The 25490-nt window shown below is 33.6% G+C and overlaps 1 protein-coding gene across 30 annotated transcripts in view; it reads left to right on the plus strand.

Moving 5' to 3' along the window:
• The window catches only part of LOC123538660 (uncharacterized protein KIAA2012 homolog), a 107673-nt gene that overhangs the window by 75721 nt on the left and 6462 nt on the right, over positions 1-25490 (plus strand). For 18 of the 30 annotated variants that reach the window (XM_053530734.1, XM_045322908.2, XM_053530739.1 and 15 more), the window contains 7 exons: positions 684-851; positions 3672-3883; positions 8940-8996; positions 11005-11148; positions 11887-11934; positions 18816-18941; positions 19365-19447. In XM_053530734.1, the coding sequence (XP_053386709.1) occupies positions 684-851; positions 3672-3883; positions 8940-8996; positions 11005-11148; positions 11887-11934; positions 18816-18941; positions 19365-19447 (838 nt within the window). Of the gene's footprint in view, positions 1-683; positions 852-2327; positions 2400-3671; positions 3884-8939; positions 8997-10216; positions 10265-11004; positions 11149-11886; positions 11935-13345; positions 13373-18038; positions 18069-18815; positions 18942-19364; positions 19448-20261; position 25490 lie in introns of those variants that run through there. The other 12 variants (XM_053530744.1, XM_053530746.1, XM_053530748.1 and 9 more) reach the window with 9 other exon arrangements.

Consider the following 25490-nt stretch of genomic DNA (forward strand, 5'->3'; position numbering starts at 1 on the left):
TCACCACAAATTCAAAGAATTTGCGTCATTATAATGATTATAAATGATTTTAATAACTTATGCAAAATGTTGATGATAACATGTGCGCAGTTTTTATCACATTCCTTATCAATATATTCAAGAGGTCATCAAATTTATTTGAAATCACCCTTTTGCATGTAGGGCATGATTTTTACATTTTGCAATGAAGCACATGTTGATATGGTGGCGATCTTTCAATATCTTTTACTTTTGTTTATTATGGAATGTAAAGAGATCAACACTTAACAGGGAACAAACGGAGGAAAGCGTGGTTCCTGTGTTAAATTTGATAATCTTTGAAAAAAATAATTTTAAAAGTATTTTTTTTTCTCTTTTGTAAAAAGTGAAGAATGACATTTTGTTAGTTGCATATTCAAAATATTTGTTTGATATAACAAATTGTTGGTTACTTGAGGTGTAGCCAGATGATCTAGAGTCAGAATTTTGAAATAAGTTTATGAAATATATTTGATGTAAATTATATTTCAGTTTAAGATTTATCAATTGTGACTTGGTTGACACTGTCGCAGGATGTAATAGTGCTCTTTGTATTATTATCATTGTTAAAAGAAATGCAACATTTGAAATCATAAACTGACTTTCACAAAATATATAATCACTTGCCCTTACCCCATCTGATATGAATATTCCTACTCCTAAAGCAGGTACTAGGAAGCCTAAAACACCAGCAAAAAACACAAAGCCTAAGGTAAAAATTGACAAAGGACATGATCAAGCTGAGGTGAAAACAGAAACTGCAAAGAAAGTTGACAAGAAAATTGAACCAAATGTTCTGAAGGAAGAAGAGCCTCCTTTTAAAGATGTGACTGGTATGATGTTCACATCACAGGTGTATGGAGAGCTTAGTGATCACATATCTGATGTGCTTGATGATCACATATGTGATATGGCTTTTATCACATATATTGGGGAATGCATTCTTTTCACAAGATAGATGAGAGGTCGCACAAATTAAGTGAATTCACAAATAATAGGAATGCAAAAATCACATGTCCAAGTTGTTTGTCATTTTTGAATTACATATTTGATGTGCATCCTTATCACAAGATTGGCAAGATGTCAAACAAATTTGACCATAATCACTCTTTTTTGCATGTGTGGCATGATTTTCACTTGATTCATTTATAGGAAATCATCAGGTTGAAGAGGTTTTTATAAATATGTTTTACTTATGCATGTTAAAGAGTAAGAATGGTTCAACCTATAACAGATAATGTTTTAAGGGAGATAACCATTCCCGTTGATAATCCCATTGAATAGAGATTCATTAAAAAAAATAGTGATAAAGTTTATGTAGCACATCACATTTAGAAAAAATAAAAGCATTTCTTCACAAAAATTCTTTGATTTTTGTTTAAAAGTGTTTGCATGCAGTCGAAATGAAGTAAGATATTTTAGATTTCAAACATATACATAACCTTATTAAAACTGTAAAACTATTTGTAATATTCTTAAATTGTAAAGTTTAGCAAGATCTTAGGTCTTAAAGATAAATTTGAATTTTAGAAGGCAGGTGACATTTTAAATGCGTACATGTTGATATAGAGATTAATTATATATTGTGCCGTTCCGTTTACCTGAAGGTTTTAGTTTGTACTTGTTGATCAGAACTCCACTTTGTACAGTTTGATACTTTCTTGCTGGTGATGTTTGAACTTTTATTCTAATATCGCTACCAATGCTGTAATCATCACAATGATATTATACTGATGTCACGTCGACGTGATATTTAGCGCCATGTACGCATCGAGAAATAGCGCTTTCAGATTTGATCAAATATTTTACTTAAATGCATGTTTAAAACAAAATGTCACATAGCATAACTGTCTTAATTAATCTACACACACACGGAGTTGGTTATTAGCTGTGCAGAATAATTCGCCTTCGTTTGCGCCCTAATGGAACTATTCCACAAGACGTATTACCGTTTCTGGTCCTGGCTTGTATAAACAAAGGAGAGTGACGACTAGTGTTAAAACACGGGTTTACTATAAATTATTTCTTCTTGAAATTTAAAAAAAGTTACTTTCCTCATCTTTGTCTCGTTCACTTCATTACAAATTATTTATCATTTTTTCATCAGAAATCATTTATTGTCATCCGTACAAATTTATTCACCTCATAACAATTTATTCTTCTATTCTTTTTTGGAGCAGTTAGATTTATCATTCTCTTTCCAGCGTTCGAGTACTGCCTGGGTTTTTCTTTCAGCTGAAGGCACATAACTGTTTTGTTTGTTTAAAAATATACTATGTTAAGTCTTCTTTCATTCTGATTTTCTTAAGCATCTGGTGTGGATCATACGAAAGAAAACACAAAGCTATATGGAATGCCTCCAAATACTTCAGCATCGCCACGTAAGACTTAAATGTATAGGCATGACCTCATGTGATATGCAGTATAACCTCTTACAGCATATAGCGTATATCCCACTTCTCTGTGTATCCTATTTAAGTTATACTAGTATCTGTTTAAACACCCTGAACTTTCTTTTTGCATGAATTTTCTTTATGTTAACATTGATGAATATCTTTGTAGCTTACACAAATCAGATGTTGTAAATGCGCTTCTACCACCTTGATTGCTTAATTTGCCAAAAAAGAGAAATATACAATCTCTTTGCTTGTGCTTCTGTACTTACAAATTTTGTTATTCTATTTTGACAGGCATGTTTAAGATATTTAAAGTAATTAGGCACAGTTTCAAAAAAGCACATTATTAGTAAATTTCATTATAAAATGGCTTTTCTTTTGTATTGGAATTATAGTTAGCATAGCTTGTGTTACATTTCATTTGTTACCACGCTTTCAAATACTTGTGTTGATTTTTTCAGTGTATCAGTATACTCAGATCTACTTGGCACAAGCCATATCTCTATAATTTCTAAGTAGTACCATCCTGTCGGTATTGAGCATTGTGTATGACAACTGGTGCCTGTTTTAGCAAATTTCTGATAAAGATATCTTAAATTTAGGATTGATTTTAAGTAATGAATAGGATATAATGACAAAGTTAATTAGTTATGGAGACTGATTTGCAGCTTGAGACATCGGATTCTTTCATTTCTATCGTAGTCAGTGATATTTTACTGTTTTCAGACACATGTTAATATAGTGCTATTATTTTTGTTTTACTTTCTATCAGTTGACTTCTTGTATATTTATCTAAACTTTATGTACTCGAAATTAATATGAAGCACTGATATCGGTATAAGTGCAGTTCGGTTTGATAGCATGCATCCCTCCACTTATATTGTTACTTTCTCTGTAATTTAAATTAAATTGTTACTTTCTCTATCATTTCAGTAACACTGTCAGTTTTGCTTGTATTTTCATTTGTTTCAACAAAAGTATTATTCTATAATATCCTGTCTTTATTAAAAACATTAATTAAAAATTAGGTGGCTAGATAATTTTTTGTTTTGCAATATAGCTGGTGTAAAATTTGTTTGTTTACAGTATGTCTTCACAAGACTCAATTCTTTTTCACAAGCTTTTTGACAAGTAATGTACTCAAGTTATTTTCATCTTTAAGTTCATGGAAAATTTTCTGGTATTATTTTAAAGAAAATCACGAAATAATAAAACAAATAAAATTAGCAAATTAAGTGAATACTTGTTTTAAATCAGGTAAGCCTAAAGAGAAGAAACAGACCAAAGCTGCACCAGTTGGTAAGAAGAAACCTGAGAAAGGTAAGAAACCTAAAGGCAAAGGCAAGAAGAAAGAAGAGCCAGCCCCTGAACCAGAAACAGCTATGGAGGCAGTTTCACCTGTCAAGGAAAAAACACCAGAACCACCTAAGGAAAAAACACCTAAATCTCAAACGCCAGTATCAGAAAGGGTGGGTAAATGCTATGCTAAATATTTCTTCACTCTAAGTATAGATTTGATATGATCTAATTTAAACGTTATCAGTTTTGTCTGTATTATACAAAGGTTGATTTCAGTTTTCGGTGTCTAACATGGAATGTTTAGTTATGAGATAATTTATTTGGCTTTAGAATTAATTTTGCTTTCATGTTAAACTTTGTTTTAATTTGTTTTTTTCTAGAAAAAGAAGGCATAGAATAGGTTTTGTATCATACAAACTCTTACGTTTTAAGTTACAGCAAGCCTATATGCAACAGACACTTAACTAAAGCAACTGCATTTGACTTTAGAAGAAAGGGACACGTTTTTAGCTCGACTATACGAAGTATATGGAGAGCTGTCGGAGCTGCTGTCCTACTCAACCCGGCGTCGGCGTCGGCGTCTTTCCGCGTCCCCACCTTGGTTAAAGTTTCTTTACACTCTCTTTTTTCTTCTTATCTCTGTAATTACTTGATGGATTTGCTTTAAACTTAAAATAGTTATTCCTCATCATCACCCACATCATATGGCACAAGGGCCATAACTCTCACACCAATATTTCATGAATTATCCCCCTTTTTAACTTAGAATTTCAGGTTAAGTTTTGATGAACTTTCACTCTAAGTTATTCATAAATGGATTTGATTCAAACTGAAAGTAGTTGTTCCACATCATTTCCCACATCATATGACACAAGGCCCATAACTCTGGTACCAATATTTAATGAATTATCCCCCCCTTTACTTAGAATTTCAGGTTAAAGTTTTGATGCACTTTCACTATATCTCAGTTATTATGCCCCCCTTTGAAAAAGGAGGGGTATATTGTTTTGCAGATGTCGGTCGGTCGGTCGGAATGTAGACCAATCCGTTTCCGGATGATAACTCAAGAACGCTTTGGCCTAGGATCATGAAAGTTGATAGGGAGGTTGGTCATCACCAGCAGATGACCCCTATTGATTTTGAGGTTTGTATGTCAAAGGTCAAGGTCACAGTGACCCTGAATAGTAAAACGGTTTCCAGATGATAACTCAAGAACGCTTAGGCCTAGGATCATGAAAGTTGAAAGGGAGGTTGGTAATGACCAGCAGATGACCCCTATTGATTTTTAGGTCAGTATGTTAAAGGTCAAGGTCACAGTGACCCTGAATAGTAAAATGGTTTCCGGATGGTAACTCAAGAACGCTTTGGCCTAGGATGATGAAAGTTGATAGGGAGGTTGGTAATGACCAGCAGATGATCCCTATTGATTTTGAGGTCAGTATGTTAAAGGTCGAGGTCACAGTGACCCTGAACAGTAAAACGGTTTCCAGATGATAACTCAAGAACGCTTAGGCCTAGGGTCACGAAAGTTGATAGGGAGGTTGGTAATGACCAGCAGATGACCCCTATTGATTTTGAGGTCAGTATGTTAAAGGTCAAGGTCACAGTGACCCTGAACAGTAAATCGGTTTCCGGATGATAACTCAAGAACACTTGGGCCTAGGATCATGAAAGTTGATAGGGAGGTTGGTTATGACCAGCAGATGACCTCTATTGAATTTGAGGTCAGTATGTTAAAGGTCAAGGTCACAGTGACCCTGAACAGTTAAACGGTTTCCGGATGATAACTCAAGAACGCTTAGGCCTAGGGTCACGAAAGTTGATAGGGAGGTTGGTAATGACCATCAGATGACCCCTATTGATTTTGAGGTCAGTATGTCAAAGGTCAAGGTCACAGTGACCAGGAACAGTAAAATGGTTTCCAGGCAATAACTCAAGAACGCTTGGGCCTAGTGTCAGGAAAATTGATAGTTAGGTTGGCCATGACCAGCAGATGACCCGTATTGATTTTGAGGTCATTAGGTCAAAGGTCAAGGTTACATTGGCCAGGAACAGTTAAATGGTTTCTGATCTTCTTGTCCAAAACCATAGGGCCTAAGGCTTTGATATTTGGTATGTAGCACAATCTAGTGGTCCTCTACGGTTCCCTGCGGTCAAATATGGCCCTACCCCTAGGGTCACATGGTTTATATAGACTTATATAGGAAAAAACTTTGAAAAACCTCATGTCCAAAACCACAGGGCCTAGGGCTTTGATATTTTGTATATGACATCATCTAGTGGTCCTCTACTAAGATTATTCAAATAATTCCCCTAGGGTCAAATATGGCTCCGCCGTGGGGGTCACATGGTTTACATATACTTATATAGGGAAAAACTTTGAAAATCTTCTTGTCCAAACCACAAAGACTATGGCTTTGGTAATTTGTAATGTAGCATCATTTAGTGGTTCTCTACCAAGTTTGTTAAAGTTATCCCTCTCGGGTCAAATATGGCCCCGCCCCAGAGGTCATATGGTTCATAAAGACTTATACAGGGAAAAACTTAGAATCTTCATGTCCATAACTTACATCATTCAAATTTGGACCACATGTATAGTTTTGAGTGGCAAGATGAACCTTGACATGAGTTGACCTTGATCTTGACCTAGTGACCTACTTTCTCATTTCTGTACCTACAGCCTTCAAATTTGGACCACATGCATAGGTTTGTGTACTGAAAAAAAGATTTGACCTTGTTATTGACCTAGTGACCTAATTTGACATTTTTGAAGGTAAAGGCTTCAAATTTGGACCGCTGGCATAGTTTTGTGTTCCGAAATGGAATTTGTGTTTACAGTGAGCATATAATTTCTGTTCCTTGTGCAATTACTGAATGCATCAAGGGGGGCATTTCGTGTTCGACGAGCTCTTGTTACTGAATGGTTTTGATTCAAACTTAACAGTTGTTCACCATCATCACTCACATCATATGACACAAGGGCCATAACGCTTGCACCAATATTTCATGAATTATCCCCCCTTTTTAGCTCACCTGAGCCAAAGGCTCATGGTGAGCTTTTGTGACCGCTCAATGTCCGTCGTCCGACGTGCGTCGTCCGTCGTGTGTCATGTGTCCGTCAACATTTTCTAAAAAATCTTCTTCTTGAAAACCATTGGGCAGAATTACACCAAACTTCATAGGAATGATCCTTGGGTGGCCCCCTTTCAAAATTTTTCAAAGAATTGAATTCCATGCAGAACTCTGGTTGCCATGGCAACGAAAGGAAAAACTTTAAAAATCTTCTTGTCCAAAACCTCAAGGCGTAGAGCCTTGATATTTGGCTTGTGACATCATCTACTGGTCTTCTATGAAGATTGTTCAAATTGTGCCCCTGGGGTGAAATGAGGCCCCGCCCCGGTGGTCCCAAGTTTTACATAGACTTATATAGGAGAAAACTTTAAAAAATCTTCTTGTCTACAACCACAAGACCTAGGCCTTTGATATTTGGTATGTAGCATTGCCTTGTGGTCCTCTACCAAAATTGTTCAAATTATTACCGTGGGGTGAAAAGAGGCCCTGCCCCGGGGGTCTCAAGTTTTACATAGACTTACATAGGAAAACAACTTTAAAAATCTTCTTGTCTAAAACTGCAAGGCAGTTTGATATTTGGTATGTTGCATTGCCTAGTGTTCCTGTACCAAAATTGTTCAAATTATGCTCCTGGGTTAAAAAGAGGCCCTGCCCTGGGGGTCCCAAGTTTAACATAGGCTTATAAAGGAAACTTATATAGGAAAAAAATAATAAAAATCTTCTTGTCTGAAAGTTCAAGGCCTAGGCCTTTGATATTTGGTATGTAGCATTGCCTAGTGGACCTCTAACACGATTGTTCAAGTTATGCCCCTGGGGTGAAAAGAGGCCACGCTCTGGGGTTCACTTGTTATATGACTCATATAGGAAAAATTACTTCGAAAATTATCAGATCGTATTTCCTAGACTTTTTAAGTATAATTATCTGATGACCCCAAGTGATTAGGGGTCACCTTATTTAGACCTTGACCTACTGACCTACTTACTTGTCTTTTAAGATACAGCCTTGAAATTTGGATGACATCTACAGTTTTGCACACCGATCTTAAAACTGACTCAGTGACCATGATTGTGACTTCTTAATATTTTAGCATCAGTTTGCCATTTGAAACATGTGGCTCATATTACTCAGGTGGGCGATTCAGGGTCATCATGACCCTCTTGTACTTAGAATTTCAGGTTAAAGTTTTGATACACTTTCACTCTATCTCAGTTATCACTAAATGGATTTGATTCAAACTTAAAATAGTTGTTCCACCTTATCACCCACATCATATGACACAAGGTGCATAACTCTGGCACCAATATTTCATGAATTATGCCCCCTTTTACTTAGAATTTAAGGTTAATTTTGATGCATTTTCACTATATCTCAGTTATTACGAAATGCGTTTGATTCAAACTTAAAATAGTTGTTCCACATCATCACCCACATCATATTACACAAGGTGCATAACTCTTACACCAATATTTTATGAATTATGCCCCTTTTTTGCTTAGAATTATACTTATATAGTACCTCTCTTATTACTTAATATTTTTGACACAGACTCAAGCTATTGTGCAATATCTTCGTCCACCATTGGAGTCATTAAACACTCCAGTGACAGCTCTAGTTTCCTCAGATGTGCCCAGTTTCACTATCCAGCATCGAAATAGTCGAGCGCGCTGTCTCCTGTGACAGCTCTTGTTTAACATTCTGTTTACAAGACCTACGCCGTTACACAATTAGAAAAGATGTTTTAACCTCCCAATATTGATGCATCTTTGTTAATTGTTAAAAGTAGATTCAAGTAATTTTTTGATAATAAAGAACTTAAGACTTGTGAAATCTCGAAGCTGTGTTGGAAATTGTCCCATCGGGAACTGTACTTCGTTCTTTAGTTTGTAACTGGCAAAAATAAGTAAAATTAAAAAAAAAAAAGAATGTGAGTGTTTAGAGCAGCTATCAGTGTTCAGCCTAATCTGGCTTCCGTATGTCAGCTAATCAAACTCGAGAAAACTGCATCCGCACTTTCTAATTTTAAGAATCTATTCACTTTTTAAAATACACATTCCAATACAATGTTATAAATATATGTTCTATAATGTAAAGGATTTTATTTGTTCAGCCTCTATTCCACATATGTTTACTTGTTTCTTATTATATTATGGCAGCCTGATAATATCGACACTAGTGTGAATCAGAGTACTATCAATACAAGCACAGTTATAGTAAGACGTGATCTTTTATCAAGTCACCATTTTGAAACTTGCTGTTTGGACGTAACTCACTGTGCTTCATATCGTGATTTAAGTTTGATGTTACGGGCAATTTTGCACTTGTGTGTTTTCATTCACATAAAAATTGTGATTATAAATAAGTTATATTTTTGTAATTTTTGCCATACCAACTGACAGCAAATAAAACTGAGCCAACCTATACATTGTTGTAGTATTTCTTCCTGACATTTTGACAAGAGATAAAAGTTGAAGTATTAAATAAAATCTTTCCATGCTTACAAATAAAAATTATGCCAAATTAGTGTTCTATTTTGTGGCGGTCATTGCAATACCAAAAAGAAAACATTTATCTAGGGGTACGATTGTCTAGTGATTAATGTGTATCACATTTCAGCTTAATTAAATTGGTATAATTGATAAAACATTTATCTTATTTGATTGAAAGTCAAACATATTTCAAAATAATCTCTAGGTGTTATCTTAAGCAGGACAGGAAAGCGTCTAATTTATTTCTGGATATTTGTAAGAATAGTAAAACTGGAAGAAGTGCACAAGAAATGCAATATCACTTGCTTTTCTTTCCACCTCAGAGAGCATAAATCGTACACAGTATGTGATCACGTTTTAAATAATAAAAGATAACTCTAAGCAGTGAACCAATTTTAATGGGTCCAATTTCAGTTTTGTTTCATTTGAACTTGAACTAGTTGACCCGACATTCACAATACATGACTTTTTTGTGTTAATTCATGGTAAATTTAAAATTGAAGTGGATATATTGAGCATATGAGCTTAATCATAAATTTACAGCCTTTCACATTCTAGATTCTAAATAAACGCTGTTGAAAGGTCCTATAATGGGAGCATATGTAACATTATCAGGTATAATAAAAGCAGACTCGATTAAACGGCAGGTGATTAACTAGGAAACACTTCTCCTGCCCCGTATTACTGGCTTCTTCTGTCCCGTAGTACTGTCATGCAGAAGTATTGAATAGACTCCATGATCCAAAAAGACCAGAAAATAAAGCAGCTTCAACCAGATTATTAGTGTGTTATCGGGCCTACATTTTGTTTCAAGATTTTGTTTACAGAAAACATGTTGTTCCTTTAAGATTTGTTCAGCCAAGCCATCCATTGTTGCAGATTCATGCATGTTTTTTAAACAATTTGTCAGCAACATTTCTCATAATAATTGCTTGTGTTTTCAGGTGGAATCGCCCAAATCATCTATTCTTTCAGGATCTGACTATTATGAGGTTCACATACTATAGTACACCTGTCTTTTTCCTTAGTTAATTAATCTGATGTAGTTTTACACAATGTTTCCCTTATTAACAAAACAAATTCTCACCTCCGTGCAATACTGCTCATTTTGTGACATTCATAGGAAACTTAAGAGATTACTTTCCAGACTTTTAAAGCCTCGTCATTAGAAACTAACCGTACTTACTGTCAGTTTTTAATCTTTGATATAATTATTGAGGATCTTTTGTCAATACAACGGGCAGAAAATAGCATATTTCTGAGTGATATAATGTTCTTAAGTCTTCAAGTAGAACAATGTTTAAAGGTTGATAATTGTAAATTTCTAGGTGAAGGTTTCTTTCCAACTAACCCTTTGAACACATCACCTGTTTTCCTCACAATAATTCATATTTTCACAATATAAATTTTAACACTACAGTTGTCAACATTTTTATAAAATAATACAAACATTTTGAATTATTTACATTGAAACGCAGCAGTTATTACAAATACACTTTTGATACCACTTAATATACGCAGCTGTTATTATAATAGATATATAACGCGATATCACTTGATATATTAGTCGCTCGTTTCATCATCTTCAAAACTTGTAAACAGATTGAATTAAATGAAATTATTTTAATTGCTGGCTAATTTTACGGCATATGTGATCAAATATTAGTTTAAAAAACACTATTTTTAAAACTTTGTCCTGCTGTTTAACTTTTAACATTGACGGGAATTTTAGACTGAATCTGCTAAACAAGAAAGTGATGAAGAAGAGGAATATATTATTGTTCGGGATGAGACGATGTCACCAGAAATAGAACAACCAGACGTGCATCTTAACATGACAACTTCTGCAGAGGAGGAAGAGCCAGACGAGGAGCAGGTAAATTTGTCGTTGTTGCTATATCTATCTTTAAAAACATGCCTTTTCAAAACTTGCACTTTTGACAAATACTCGTGGAAACATTGCTTTTAACCTTATCGAGCAGGGACTTTTTGTACCGTCTTGTGGAAAAAATGTCTATATGGTAGATTTTCAATCTAAGTGATTTAAATCAACAAATACCAATCGATATCTTACAGATATTACAAACACTGGCATGTCTTAATATGCAAAAGACTACAAAAGACAATTTAAGAAGTCTTATTGTTGAGGCAGATTGTTATTTATATGGCATATGTTCCACAACATGCTTTTACACTCTACAATGATTTTGTTCGATATGTTTATATTCGCAAACGGTCTCTTTAAAATAAATTTACAAAATTTATATAGATATCGTTTGAATCAGTAGTATTCGTTGAAATACAACTTTGGATTTGGCAGTTTTGTTGATGTGGCTCATTTGAGGTGTAATTTTATATTTGTATTACCATACGAAAAAAAATCTACCAGTAAGTTTTTAGGTTGCTCATTGTCTGAAATATGGGAAAATGAAATTGGAACAAACCATGAACTCTATGAAACATAGCCCCCACGCACATAAATGATTACATAGCATATAAAATGTAGCATATTGTTTTCTTAAAATTTAAGTGATATGTACCTTTTCAAAACACCATTACCATTTTGAACCGTAATGCATCTTGAAATGTCTTAAAACACTTATATTTTGCACAGCCTCTGTTAAGTACACGGAGCAGTCGTAGTACAGCTAGTAGTAAGAGGGTAAATTTTAGTGAACATTTAATACAGCATGAAAAATAGCTTGTTACGGAAACCGTTAAAACGGTAAGATAGTAAGATTTGTCAGAGTGCATGGAAAATAGGAAATTAAATTTGTAGAGGCTGTTACTTATATAACCTTAAATCTGTTAAGTATGAAAAAATCATAACCGTAAATGTACACAAAGCATCTGATAGAAAGTGTAGCTATTCGAAGTACATGTACATGCTGTAGTCGAGGCTCCACACTTGTAATTATCAACAGATGAGTTAGTTCAAAATTTATTTCAACATTCTGAAGAGTATTAAATATATGTGGTTGTTTCATAGTGTAGGTTGAACAGTTTTTGCGGGGATCTGGTTTGTCAAGCATGCTGGCAGTAGTAATCAAAATTACATTTTGATGGTTGTCCGCGCATCTATCCGGCTTTTTCCAGACAGTAACTTAGACTTGTATGAAACAGCCGTCTTTTTTTGTGGCATGAACGTTAACTTTTATGAAATGGAGGATTGTGTACAAACCCTGTATCCATATCACAGAGGTCAAGGTCACTCTCGGAGCTCAGATGTTAGATTTTGGGTTGGCTGTAAATTTGATATGCATGGAGCAATTTTATTTGTGTTTAATAAATGTTTGCTTCAATAACACTTACTTCCCTTGTTAAGCAGCTGACTGCTGTATCAAAAGTCAAGGTCATAACTTTATACGTAGGGGTCATAGGTCATTTCAGAGCTGTCAATTTGAAATTCCTAGATCAGTTAAATTTTTATTGGCACAGATATTTGCTTAAATGAGGTGGTGGCGTTAGCAAACTCGAAACCTCTGTCTCAAAGGAAATGGTCAAACTTCGGGGTCAAAGATTGTTTTAGAGCTTATCCAAACCATAACTTTGACATGCATCGAGCAGTCTTATTTTTATTTGGCATAAATGTTTGCCTCAATGAGGCAGAGTATTGTGTGCAAACTCAATGCCATAATATAGGTCAGTTTCACACTTGTTGGTGATAGGTCACGTCATGTCTTATTGACACAAGCCTTGACATGTATGGAGATATTTTGAAATGACTGACATGTTTGAAACAATGTCTTCAAAAATAAAAGACTTGCAATTTTGCCCCTTGACCATCAACATTCTTATTTTGCTGCTCAATGTAGTATCTCAGTAATATTCCTTGACTGACGCTCTACCAAAGTTGTGCAATCCAGTTGTGCAACTCAGGGTAGCAATCTAGGGACATGATGGCCCTTTTGTTATCAAAGTAAAAGCGTCGTGCGTAATAACCAACTAACAGGACTTTTATGAAAAGGCATCTATTATTCAGAGGGCATGTTTAGTTAGATATGAGCCTGTGACCAGCATGGAATGTAGTGTTGTATAATAACTCATATTATTTTAAATCATGTTAAATGTAGATATCGACTGAAGATCTTGAAGATTTGGTAAGAAGTTGTCATGGTAACGTGCATGCTTAGTTACTATAACAACCCTATAATATTATCTCTTACATGATTTTGTGGGTCATTGGTAAAAGGGTACCGTTTGTAATTGTTTCAAGCAATTGTTGACCCAGTTGGTGCATGAACAGGTGGTGGTTGTTAAGTTAATTGCTTATAATGTGTTTTTGTCTTGTCCTTGATGAAATATTAGGAAACAAGTTTTGTTTTGCAATCAACATTCTTAAAATTGAAACGGAAATTTTGAAAATCAGTTTCTATGTAAACAGCAATTTATGTGCTGTTGGCATCGTTACAAGCTTTTAATATAATGGCACTGTTGATTGAACTTGTTTCAGGATATTAGTCAAAGCATTTACCTCATTATTATATGCATCATGTATGTGAAGGGTATCATATCCAATACAAACTGTATTTATAAGGGAAATAATTTCTATATGTCTATATGTAATAGTACCCGTTTTTTGATAGACTTAATTTATGTCAGTTGTTTCACTAGTCAACTTTTATCCATCCTCTCCTAAAGAAGAAGGGAAACTGTCACATGTCCTTGAGTCTCGACAATTTGGTTCATGAAGCACTATTTTATATGTCAGTTGAAGTTTTCGTTTTATGATTTCTCTTCCCCTTCCTTTTTGACCTTTAACATCCTATTTTGAATACTTGTTAAATATCCCAGAACACTGTATAAATGTATATACTTTCTGCAAGCATCATAAAGTGTATGTATTCAGATCTTTTTTCACTTTCTTCTACATATGGCGGTTCTGCACGTTCAGATCATTTTTACTTTATTGTAGAATTTGACTAAACCTTGATTACTCAAAACTTCAGGATGTACCTGACGCAAATTTTCGTTATAGGATCTACGCGAAAATCATAATTTTGTTAATATTTTAGCGAATAATGATTTAACTATCATGTAGCTTTTAATGAAACTTCTTACAGCCGTTAATGAGAATATGGTCTATGATATGATGAGATTTTGTTTTAGGTACTTACACTTGTTTTGGAGATATGTGACTATGATTTAAGAGAATCGCACATTACCTGCTGATTTTAAAACATTATTTGGAACTATCATACCAAATGTTTTACAATCATATTTTATTTTTAGATGATAGTAACGTTGGCGTTTTAAAACATTCACTCACGGGTTATCAGTAATTCATAAAACGATATTTATTTCCGTATGCCGAGCCCAGGCTTTATTATACGTTATCCGGATAGCGTTACACCATTACCTATGGTTTATCAAACGTGCAGAAGTGTCATAACCTGTTCATCTTCAAGTATGAAATTATAGAAGTCACCATTTTTCTTAGTCATGTCTTATTTATATAGTTAACCTAGATCTGCCGCTCAACAATAGTATACATTATATAGTCATTTCCAATTCACGTGCAAGATTAGCATTCTTCTCTATATTTTATCAAAATATTTTTGAACATACATTTGCGTATCAGTGCTCTTAGCTTGTCAATTCCACCTATATAACTATTTTTGTACACTAAGTCCTATATTTGCTTTTCTCAAAATAATTTGATGGAAATATTCAACTTCTAAACAAAAAAAAACATCAACCAACATTGCATCAGTGTATGAAACAACTTTTTATTTTGGATGGATAGCATTCAACAAGAAAAATAAGTGATATGATTCCAGAAACGGAAACCTCTGTGACTTAGTAGATACATAGGCTCGAGCCTCGCTCTAGCCGTTGAATTCTTCATGTGGAGAAGCCATCCAGCTGGCTTATAGAAGGTGGCGACTCGGGTGATGAAATATTGCACGGAGGGGCACGTGGGGGTGCGGGTGTCTACCGCCACCATTAAAAGGTTGAAAGTCGCTGTATAACGTGTACTGAATCGATGTGACATTCAGCCCATCAAAAGCAAAAGGAAATGATCCTTGAACTGTCTTAGCTCAGTACAGAAAATACAGTATCTTGGTATTGTAGTTCCGACACCGGACAAAGCATGTGGTGTTCTTGACGATTTGATAAATGACATTATGTTTTAAGTTATTTTTTCCTCTACCTCATATGATGTAGAGAGGTTGGAAGATACTTAAGTTGAACAAATTAGTATTGATACAGAATCCAGGACCGCTCAGGTTTGCTCTTAATAAATACCTACCACTATATAACTGTAATACTATTGAACAACGGCTCTAAACCCAAAACAAACTGCCTGAAATTAGTACTTTTTTACATCCACAACAGTAAAAGAAAACTAATTATTCACTCGGTTAGGCTTTGTTTGACTGACATTTTACCTTTTTTATATGTATATGTTCAAAGGAAAGAAAGAAGAAACCTCTTTTACGCAAAACGAGTACAATTCTAACGTTCAATTTTACGTCGGCCTCAAGGACTACTATTACATCTCATGACTTTGCCGAGGATACGGAAATGCATGAGGATGTGGTAAAAGTAAACATCTATTGTATTCCGTTTATTGTTGTAACACAGTGGTTTGAAGTCGCTATATGACGTATAATTGTGTCGGTGCGACGTCAAATCTAACAAATGCGATGTATTACACTATAAATCAATCTGGATTATTATAGTTTTAGGTTTCACAATTTTATGTAATAAATCACAAACTTGGCCTTAAAGAGGTGTTTACACATCTAAATGTAGTGAAATGTACCGCCATTGTGTTTTGCAGAGAGAATTAGAAGATAAAAATAACAATTCGGAATTTTCCGGGATTGTTTCGTCTGTAGTAATATAGAAAAAGTAGTGTTGTTAAAATGTTGCAGTATCAGATTGTCTTTAAGTGTGTCTACCTGCATTATGCCGCATTCAAAATATTTATTAAAATATCAAGTTAAATAATTAATTAATTGTTTGTTTTAATCTTTCAAAATACCAAACTAAGGATGAAGCAAAGTCTTGGCTCATTAAAAAGTAATAAATTTTTGATCCAATTAATAATGTTGAACGTTGTAAACAAAGTCAGAGAAATCCAAGAAGAGGAAGAAGAAAAAACATCAAAAACAAAAACGTAGAACTGATAGCGTACATCAATTTCCCTACCAGTCATACACTTCCATGGCCAGTATAGAATTTTCAGATTGGGAGTCTGAAGTTGTAACAGAAGCAACCTTGGATCCTTCTGAAGTTCAGGAGCAGTCCGATGACTGCAATGCTGATATGGTAAATTGAAATGGAAAAGTCTGTAAAGCTAATGTGAAATTGTTGTGACAGCAGTTTTGTAAAAAGAAAGTGTTTCCTTCCGAGTTTTTAACAGGAACCATTGTCTTGTTGACTGTAGAATAGTAGAGCTATTGGACTCGCCCATGCGTCGGCGTCGGCGTCCGCGTCCCGATTTTGGTTAAGGTTTTGTATGTAAGCTGGTATCTCAGTAACCACTTGTGGGAATGGATTGAAAATTCACAAACTTATTCACTGTAACAAACTGACTTACATTGCACAGGTTCCATAACTCTATTTTGCTTTCTTACAAAATTATGCCCCTTTTTCGATTTAGAAATTTTTGGTTAAGGTTTTGTATGTAAGCTGGGATCTCAGTACTTACTAATGGGAATGGATTGAAACTTCACATACTTGTTCACTGGCATGATCTGACATGCACTAAGCAAGTCCCATAACTCTACTCTTTTTTTTTCAAAATTATGCCCCTTTTTCGACTAAGGAGTTTTTGGTTAAGTTTTTGTATGTAAGCTGGTATCTCAGTATCCACAAATTGGAAAGGATTGAAACTTCACACACTCGTTCACTGTCATGATATGACATGCAGTACAGAGGTTCAATACCTCTACTTTGCATTTTACAAAATTATGCCCCTTTTTCAACTTTTGTATTCATTCAGTTGACAAGGATGTTGAATAATCGAGCGTTGCTGTCCTCCAACAGCTCTTGTTATTTGTCAGATGCATTTGCGTTTTGGGTTCAGTCGTTCGTTCTTAAACACGTCTTCTCAGATCGTTCGGCACGATTTTTATGTCGTGTTATTGGTACTGTTTAGTTTCTCAGCATGACCATTTCGGCCTGGGTGGTTTCAATACTCCCGCTTTCATAGCTTAGGGTATTATATAATCACCCCTTGGATATGATGCCTGTTTTTTTTTTTTATTTTGTCTTTTGGCAGTTCCTGTGATATGCAGCAGGCCCCATAACTCTAAAGTCCAGTTTGTTTAGTTCTGCCCATTGTTTTCTCGTTTATGGCAAACCCATTCTTTATCTGGGGACTATACGCCGCTTCTCATGGAATTACACGCTAGTGTATCATTGAAGGTTCCATGTGTACCGCCGTATGAACACTGCTGAGGATGTCTCTAAATTGTTTCTTTTTGTACTTTTAGCATGTATAAATGTTGAGTTCTGCTTAACCCGGGGCTAGAGGGCGTGGTCGGTACCATGACTTTCCACTACCGTCCATGAACAGGCTCAATCAAACCGAGCCTGCAACATTTTCGTTTTTGTCGTGTTGGACGACCTGTGGAGTTTCCACTTTTTCTATTTTATTATACTGTATATACTGATAGTGAATCACTCTTGATTTGATTTTTGATATATTGTGTATACTGTATTAATCAGAAAGCATGAATCATTATCAAAAGCTGACGTTGTATGTTGAGTTTTTCTGATTGCAAAAATTACAATATTTTACTAAATGAACAGGCTTCAGACAAACCTAAGGAAGGAGATACTGTAAGTCCTGTCCTATCAGGTAGATAGATAAACTAAGATACTTTGCTTAACATTGACCTTTTCTGCAAAAGAGGACAATATGACGAAGCAAATACCTCTTTGTCCTTGTTCTGTTCTAGATTTACTTTCTAATTTTTTTTATTACTTTCTGTTTTGCCTTTGTTCAGTATATTGTAGTTGATACAGATTGAATATTTACACAATAAACACAACTTTGAATTTAACTTATTCTACTTTTGTCATAAAAAACGTAAAACATTTATCAGCTGATTTAAATGTTTTAAATAATATGATAATTTTTTGATAATTTCCTTAGTGTTTAAGTAATTATTTTGTTTGTTTAGTCTCTGCGCTATTTGTTCTCTTTTTATTGTAATATAACTAAGATTTAGCTACATCATCTGCTTTATTTTTCTCTAAAATTCTTTTGCCGTTGTCTCTATCTTTGTCCTTTCTTTCAACATCTTTTTTTCAGGTGTAATTCTTTCATTTAATTATGTAACGTTATATAAGAGAAATTTTAATTTTGCGAATTCCTAATGTCACCCATTGATAGTAATGTCAAGCTTTAATATGAATACAGTATGATTTATATATTAAAGACTGTTTCATATGTAGATGTAATAATAGTTCGGTATGATGATTTAAGCAGTTATTTTTTCATCAAAGTATTCTATGTCATTATTTAAGAGAAGTTTCTTCTTACCAATCCAGGAATATGTAACAGTCTTTCTATCTGTATTTTAGAGTGAGGCAGATAAACTGAGAATGATATCAAACAGAGAGGCTAGAGCAGCAAAACGCGCTGCAGCTGCTGAGAAGCGCCGACAGGAAGTAGAAAGAAAACGAAAGGAAAGGGAAGAACAGATAAAGGTACAAAATTTGTAATCAATGAAGATTGAGGCAATGATCAAGTAATGTTGTTTGAGGTAAATGACTAAATCTAATTGTAGCTTTCTATTATGAAGGGTGTTCGCTCTGTATGCATGATAATAATGTGACATTGTAATGAGTTCAGTTATTTATTTTTTATGCTCTGTATAAGACAGTTTAAAATAAAAAGCCATTTCCCTAATTATATTCCAACTATTTGGAAATACATTCACAAAGGAAGCTTCTCGAACTACAGTGCCTTCTGTATCTTGCATTATCCTCTAACTGAAAATCACTAAACATCTTCTGGAGGAGTCACCCATATGTGTTTCTGGTGGCTGGCAACCATAACTAAGCTTACAAATAAATAACTTAAGCTTACAAACAAACTTACTTCATACAATCTTTTCTGTTAACTACCAGAGAGAGAAAGAAGAACATGAAAGACAAGAAGTTCTGAGGCAGGAACAAGAAGAACTGAGAAAACAGAAAGAAGAAGAAAGAAGGTATGTTGTTCTCATTTTCTCTGAACTTTGATATTCCACTGTTTTAAATTATAATGCATTTATTTAACGGCTGTGACATGTTTAAGAGGATTTTGGCAAGACTAATACAAGGCGCAAGGAAGAAGACAATAACCACTTTGTAATTTTCAGATCAAATAAGTGTTTGAAAATTATATATTTATAGATATTATAAGAGATATCAAATATTTAGATATGTCCTATATATTGCATTCATATTCAGTTATAATTGTAGATGCACAAAGTATATTTTAGAATTGCAGTCATGTGGAAGTAAAATTGTATTCTAAAAAAACGTTTTAAGTAAAGAAATATTTTAACCATATTGTACTTTAGACGACGACTACTCATTCAGTACAAAAATTGGAAGTTAACACTTTTATTTGTTTCATTTCATTTAAACATACAAATCCGATCACAAGGTTTATATCAATTTCAAGCTTATATATTATTTACAAGAATGCAGTATTACTTCTTTTATCTTAAGTAAGATATGTTAAGATTTTGTACACGGTAAAATGAACATATATTTCAGAAGTTATTTATCAAAACACTTGTAGTACTAGAATATATAGATGAAACTCTGTCTGCAGAACACATGTGAAAACTGCTTTGAATGAATGATGGCACGTTTTAGTAAATTGAACTATATTATTATTGCAAAAGTCGTTGCCAACAATTTGCGTGATTTGTAGCAAAGTTTCGTCTGTATGTAAATTATATTACATACACACACATAAATAAATAAATACTCCCATTTATGATTAAATGTTTTTATTACAATTTGCTTCTTTAGATTAGAGAGGTAATTCAGAGTTGTGTATGCACATGTTTATACACAACTGGTGTTTTTATTTTGTAAAGTAGATAATTATCTTTAGAATGCTTTTAGGGTCGTATATCTTCTAACAAGGAGCATGCTATTGTGTTATGCACATCAAATAATATCTGACACTTGAAATCATAATTTGGCGTCAAATACAAGCGTATGCTTATTGCATATAATTTACTTTGTTTTGAATAACGATAGGAAAAATGGCGGAGATCATAGACGAAGTTTCCAAATATAGTTCCTGTATTGTTGTTTGTACATTAAAAATGCTTTATAGAGTATGTGAGTTATTAGATATTATTAGAGCTTTGTTTCTTTCATTTACACGGTTTAAATGTACATCTTCCATTTTAAAGGTTATTGAGGTAAATTACTCGGTTTTATCATCCAAAAAATCACCTTAAACATTTGTTATATTCACATCGGACTGAGTTTATTGTTGGATCAGTATCATTACTAAGCATCACTTGTTATATTTTCAGACACTTATGCCATACTTATATCATAATCCTGATAACCTTTCTAACTCTTTGTTTTGTTGACTTAAATTTGGTTTCTATTAATACATACGAAACTGATTCTTACAACACGTTTTCTTTCCTCCCACACGTAACTTACACTTCGGCGAAAACTCAATTTTTTAAACTTAACTGAACTGAATCTTGTTTGGATGTTGTTGCATAATGCATTTATTTCTTGCCTCTGATGGTTGCAAAAACTAGTCTTTCATTTTATTTTTGCACCTATGCTCAGGAGCAGTCCACTTAATATAATCGTTTTTATAATAGCATATATAGAGCATGACTCTTCTAAAATATAATTAACACTAGCATGAATAAATAAAAACATGTATCCGGTTATGGTAATTGTTTTAGTTCAGTGTTCCAATCTGTCGACTTTGTAATAAAATTATTTAGCAGAGAAAAAATTCTACCTATATTATTTTGCAATATGCTTCAACATAACTTTAACCTTTGACATCAATAGTAAAATTATCACATAATTTTAAATCGTAGTAACGATATGACAAAGAGGGCTTAATCTGTAAATGTTATACTGATATTATATGAGGGGCGCCCATGGCCGAGTGGTTAAGGCCGCTGAATATTAATCTCTTGTTTCTCAACACTATCGGTTCGAAAACTAACTTTGAATCTAAACTTTTTTCATGTCAAGAGCTGTCCTGCTGGCCTACAGAAGGTCGGTGGTATTACTATAGAGCTCTCCCATACCAGACATAAATAATGCCCGCAGAAGCATCGGGTCTTCCTTAAAAAGCTGGAAAGTCACCATAAGACCTATAATTGTGTCCTTGTGACCTTAAACCACAAAATAAAGAAAAGAAAAGAAAACAAGAAATATCTTTAAAAAAGATGGTCGGCGAATTGTAATAAGGAAAGAAGTTTATGAAATTTTCATGTAACATTCATCTTTCATCTAACATTTTTTCAAATTGCAAAACTAAACACCGCACTTTAACAATTTAAATGGTTCTCTTTTAATTTTTCACAAAGGTTTCGTAGGGTTGCAGTTTTGTTTCGTTTATCCTTAGACGAATAATTACAGCAGTAGTTTGATGAAGATTCATCATACTTTCATTTCAATGTAATGAGATTCAGTCATTATATAGCATATACATAATAAAACAGATTTCAACTGAATTCAATATTTGCATACCATTCTAAAGAAAAATATTCATATATAATAAATCAGTTAAATAATTTATAACAAATATATCAAAGCAAACAAGTATTTATTTTAATATGCAATCTGAATAAGTCACAAAAACAAGAAACCTTTTCATATACAGACGACTATTGTAACAAGGAAAATCTTTTAAAAAGCACTTCTCTACATAGAAGAGTCTTATCACACCCTTATTCATGTGATACGCAGACCGTATTCAGCTCTTTCTTTAATTTGATATATGTTGGTATTTGAACAGGTTTTTATCATTTTTATTAAACTTACTTATCACTTTGAGATATATCAATATTCTTGCTAAATATACTGAACGAAAGTTAGCTTTAAAACTGTGAACAGCGTCGTTTAGGATAAACGCTTTGTCTACATTTCACTCAGCGTAGCACAATCAGCAGAGTGAAACAAATTGACACTCTCGTCCAATCAGGCAGAGTGTTGCATAAATCTTTCATTTTGATAAATTATCTATAATGCGTTATCAAGTAGTTTGATTTGCAAACTGAAGTCACGTGGCATGGGTCGGTCAAGGTCGCGAATTCGTTCTTATAACGGCATTCGCCGAAAAAGGTCCTTTATCTGTAAATAAGATACTGATATTCTATAAACACTAGGCTAATTGCCTTACACCCTGCTTTATAACAAACACTTCCTTCATATAAATTTCCTGTCACATCCTAAAACTATATGAACAAAATACTATTACCGATGTTATATGATTTAAGTTAATTTTTTTGATTTCCTTATGCTTATATTTTTGTTACGATAGTTTCTCTTGTGTTTCATGTTTTATTATTGATTTAAAGAGAGCTAGTTGAACTGCTTGTCATGTTCGAAAGACCGGAAAGCAGAAAAGACAAACGCTCTCGTTTGAATTCTGTTCACAGTATCATGCAGTTGTAAGTCTCGTGTGAAGTGCAAATAGAAGTAGTAGAATGCATTTTCTCTCGTGTGTTACGTTAAAGTAGAACTGACCAATGTCATGTTGGAATGAAACTCGTAAGAGTACTGTAAAATGACAACCTATGTCATGATTTATATGATATGATGAAAAACGGGGACATAAACTACAGATTTGTAGCTCTAGCATAAAATTATGACATGTCTTGGTTCTTAGAAAAAATAGAACTTACTTTTTCTGTTCCTTGATTGGTATAGTATTTCCTAATGGAATGTTTGTGTGCTGCACCTGTTTTATGATAGTATTAGTGTTAGAATATATGTAAATACTTTTGAAATGGTTGTGTAAAGATTTTTCTTGTGAATTGAATTAGCACCGTAACATGTGTTTTGATACAAAGTTTGGTCACAACGTAAATGATTTCCTTTAAAATGTCCTTTCATGATATCATGAAAAATTAAATTAAATTACACTGTAGCATCTATGGGTGATATTAATTACATTGTTCTAATTGTATTTTGTACCCAAGGTTTAACGTTGACGCTCTGAATAAAATCATTCCTTTAAAATATCTAAAAGTTTGATGTCTATATGTTTGATATAAGCATTTGACAGCATATGCACATGCTGATTTTAGACTTTGTATTTAGAATCCAGGAAGTTGTTGAGTAAGTTCGTAAAGCCTATCGTAACTTTGTCCAGTGAATTGTTCTCGTGATTAGGGGTTTGAAATTTAGAAACGACAATGTGGATATTGTGATTACATTGCATGTTTCCATATCTTAACTGTTACAATATTTGATTGTCAACTGTATTTATTTTAAATGTCAGTTCTTTCCCTAGCAGAACTTCAAAGACATTTATAATAGACATTTATGATAGAAACAAATCGAACAATACCAGATATCATACCATTAGTAACGTGCGTTCAGTTTCATATTTGGACGCCAGTCTGAGCTATCTAAATACACATTACAGAACACCTCCTCGATACCTTTAACGATATCTTTCATATTAATTATTGTACATTTTTGCAATTTCTAACATATATAGAAAATAGTGTTTTAAATAGCATAGAAGATTAACAAATCAAGCGAAAATGTCTAGAATTTTCAAACGAGCAATTTCATTTTCAGACAGGACACATATGACAAAAACAAAAACAAATAAATTTTCATCCATTCAGACTTTGGGAACATTTAAATTGTGTTTGTTTTTTTACCAGTTATATCAGTGAAAAGTCAATATCTAAATCTTTTTATCCTTACAAATGATGTATGCTTTTTTTATAAAAACACTACTTACATGTGTTGTATTGACTGTGATTTTTTTTTAATCATGGATAGAATTATATAAAATGAACAAATTTATGTCGTCACAATTCAGTTCTGACATATGTTTACTATAGTATGTTATGAGCAGCATTTGTCTAAACATGTAAGGAATATGATAAACAGTCTGTTAGAATTGTGCAAGATATTGCAAAAGCTATCGAAGGAGTGTTAGAATTTTCGAATATTATACAAAGGATTTATAATCTGTTTGATAACGTGTGTAGATGGACGTCGAATAATTATGTATTTTCAGTTAATAAGTTAGTTATATAATGGATATGTGCCACTTGATTAAGGTATTGGGAATTGATTTTATAGCATTGAGGAACAGTAAGTATCAGTTTGATGATATTGTACAACATAACATTTGAATGTTGTCCTGCGTAAAGTGAGTTTGAAACAAATAATGTAAAGACAAGGTGAAGTGCAAAAGTTAAACTGTATTATATTTGAGCTGCCAAATAGTGTTCCTAAAGTTGAGGTTTACAAGTTTATTTTGTGTTATAAAACTCGATTGTTTTTATTTTGTAATTTAATAGGCAGATTTTATTCTAACGCTGTGCCACCGCTAGAATGAAGACAAAAGTCTCACGATGGTGAGATACAGCATGTTTGGTGTACAAATCAAATGCATACAAGCATTTATTCGTTATGAAAGATTAAGAGATATACTATATATCAGAAATTTGGAATTGGATTTGTTGTAGAATACGCCTTATAGCAATGCGGTATGGAAAACAGTAATACTGTAATAAATGATGTATCGTAAAACACGCAAATTCTTCATTTCTTTATTAGTGTTAGCCGTTAACTAAGGAACAACAGTTTGGCAACTCGTCCCAAGTACCATGTATTAAATCTTATCCCTGAATGATACCTGGTTGTATATTTTCCCCGGAAGCAGACTATGTTCTATTATATTGTGTATGCAAATTAGATTACGTATTTGTGTTTGTGTACATGTAGATGGGAACGATTTGTGTATATCGTGGAAGCATTAAAAAGTTCTTAATGACTTGATATTTCCGCAAGTCATTTTATAAACAGTTTTCATTATTTAATTTTAGTACCCCTTAAGTCATATTTATTTTATGCATATAAATGTTTTATACTGTTGAATACAAGTATAATTGAGACCAAATACATAACATTGTTTTCTGTTTTCCTTTGTCTTGCATTTTACCTTGGCACTGAAGCCATCACCTTTATATTGTGCTAGATTTGAGAAAGACAGTGACGGATTTGCAAACTGATATT

The sequence above is a fragment of the Mercenaria mercenaria genome, chromosome 18 (assembly GCF_021730395.1).
Source record: "Mercenaria mercenaria strain notata chromosome 18, MADL_Memer_1, whole genome shotgun sequence".
Lineage (NCBI taxonomy): Eukaryota > Metazoa > Mollusca > Bivalvia > Venerida > Veneridae > Mercenaria > Mercenaria mercenaria.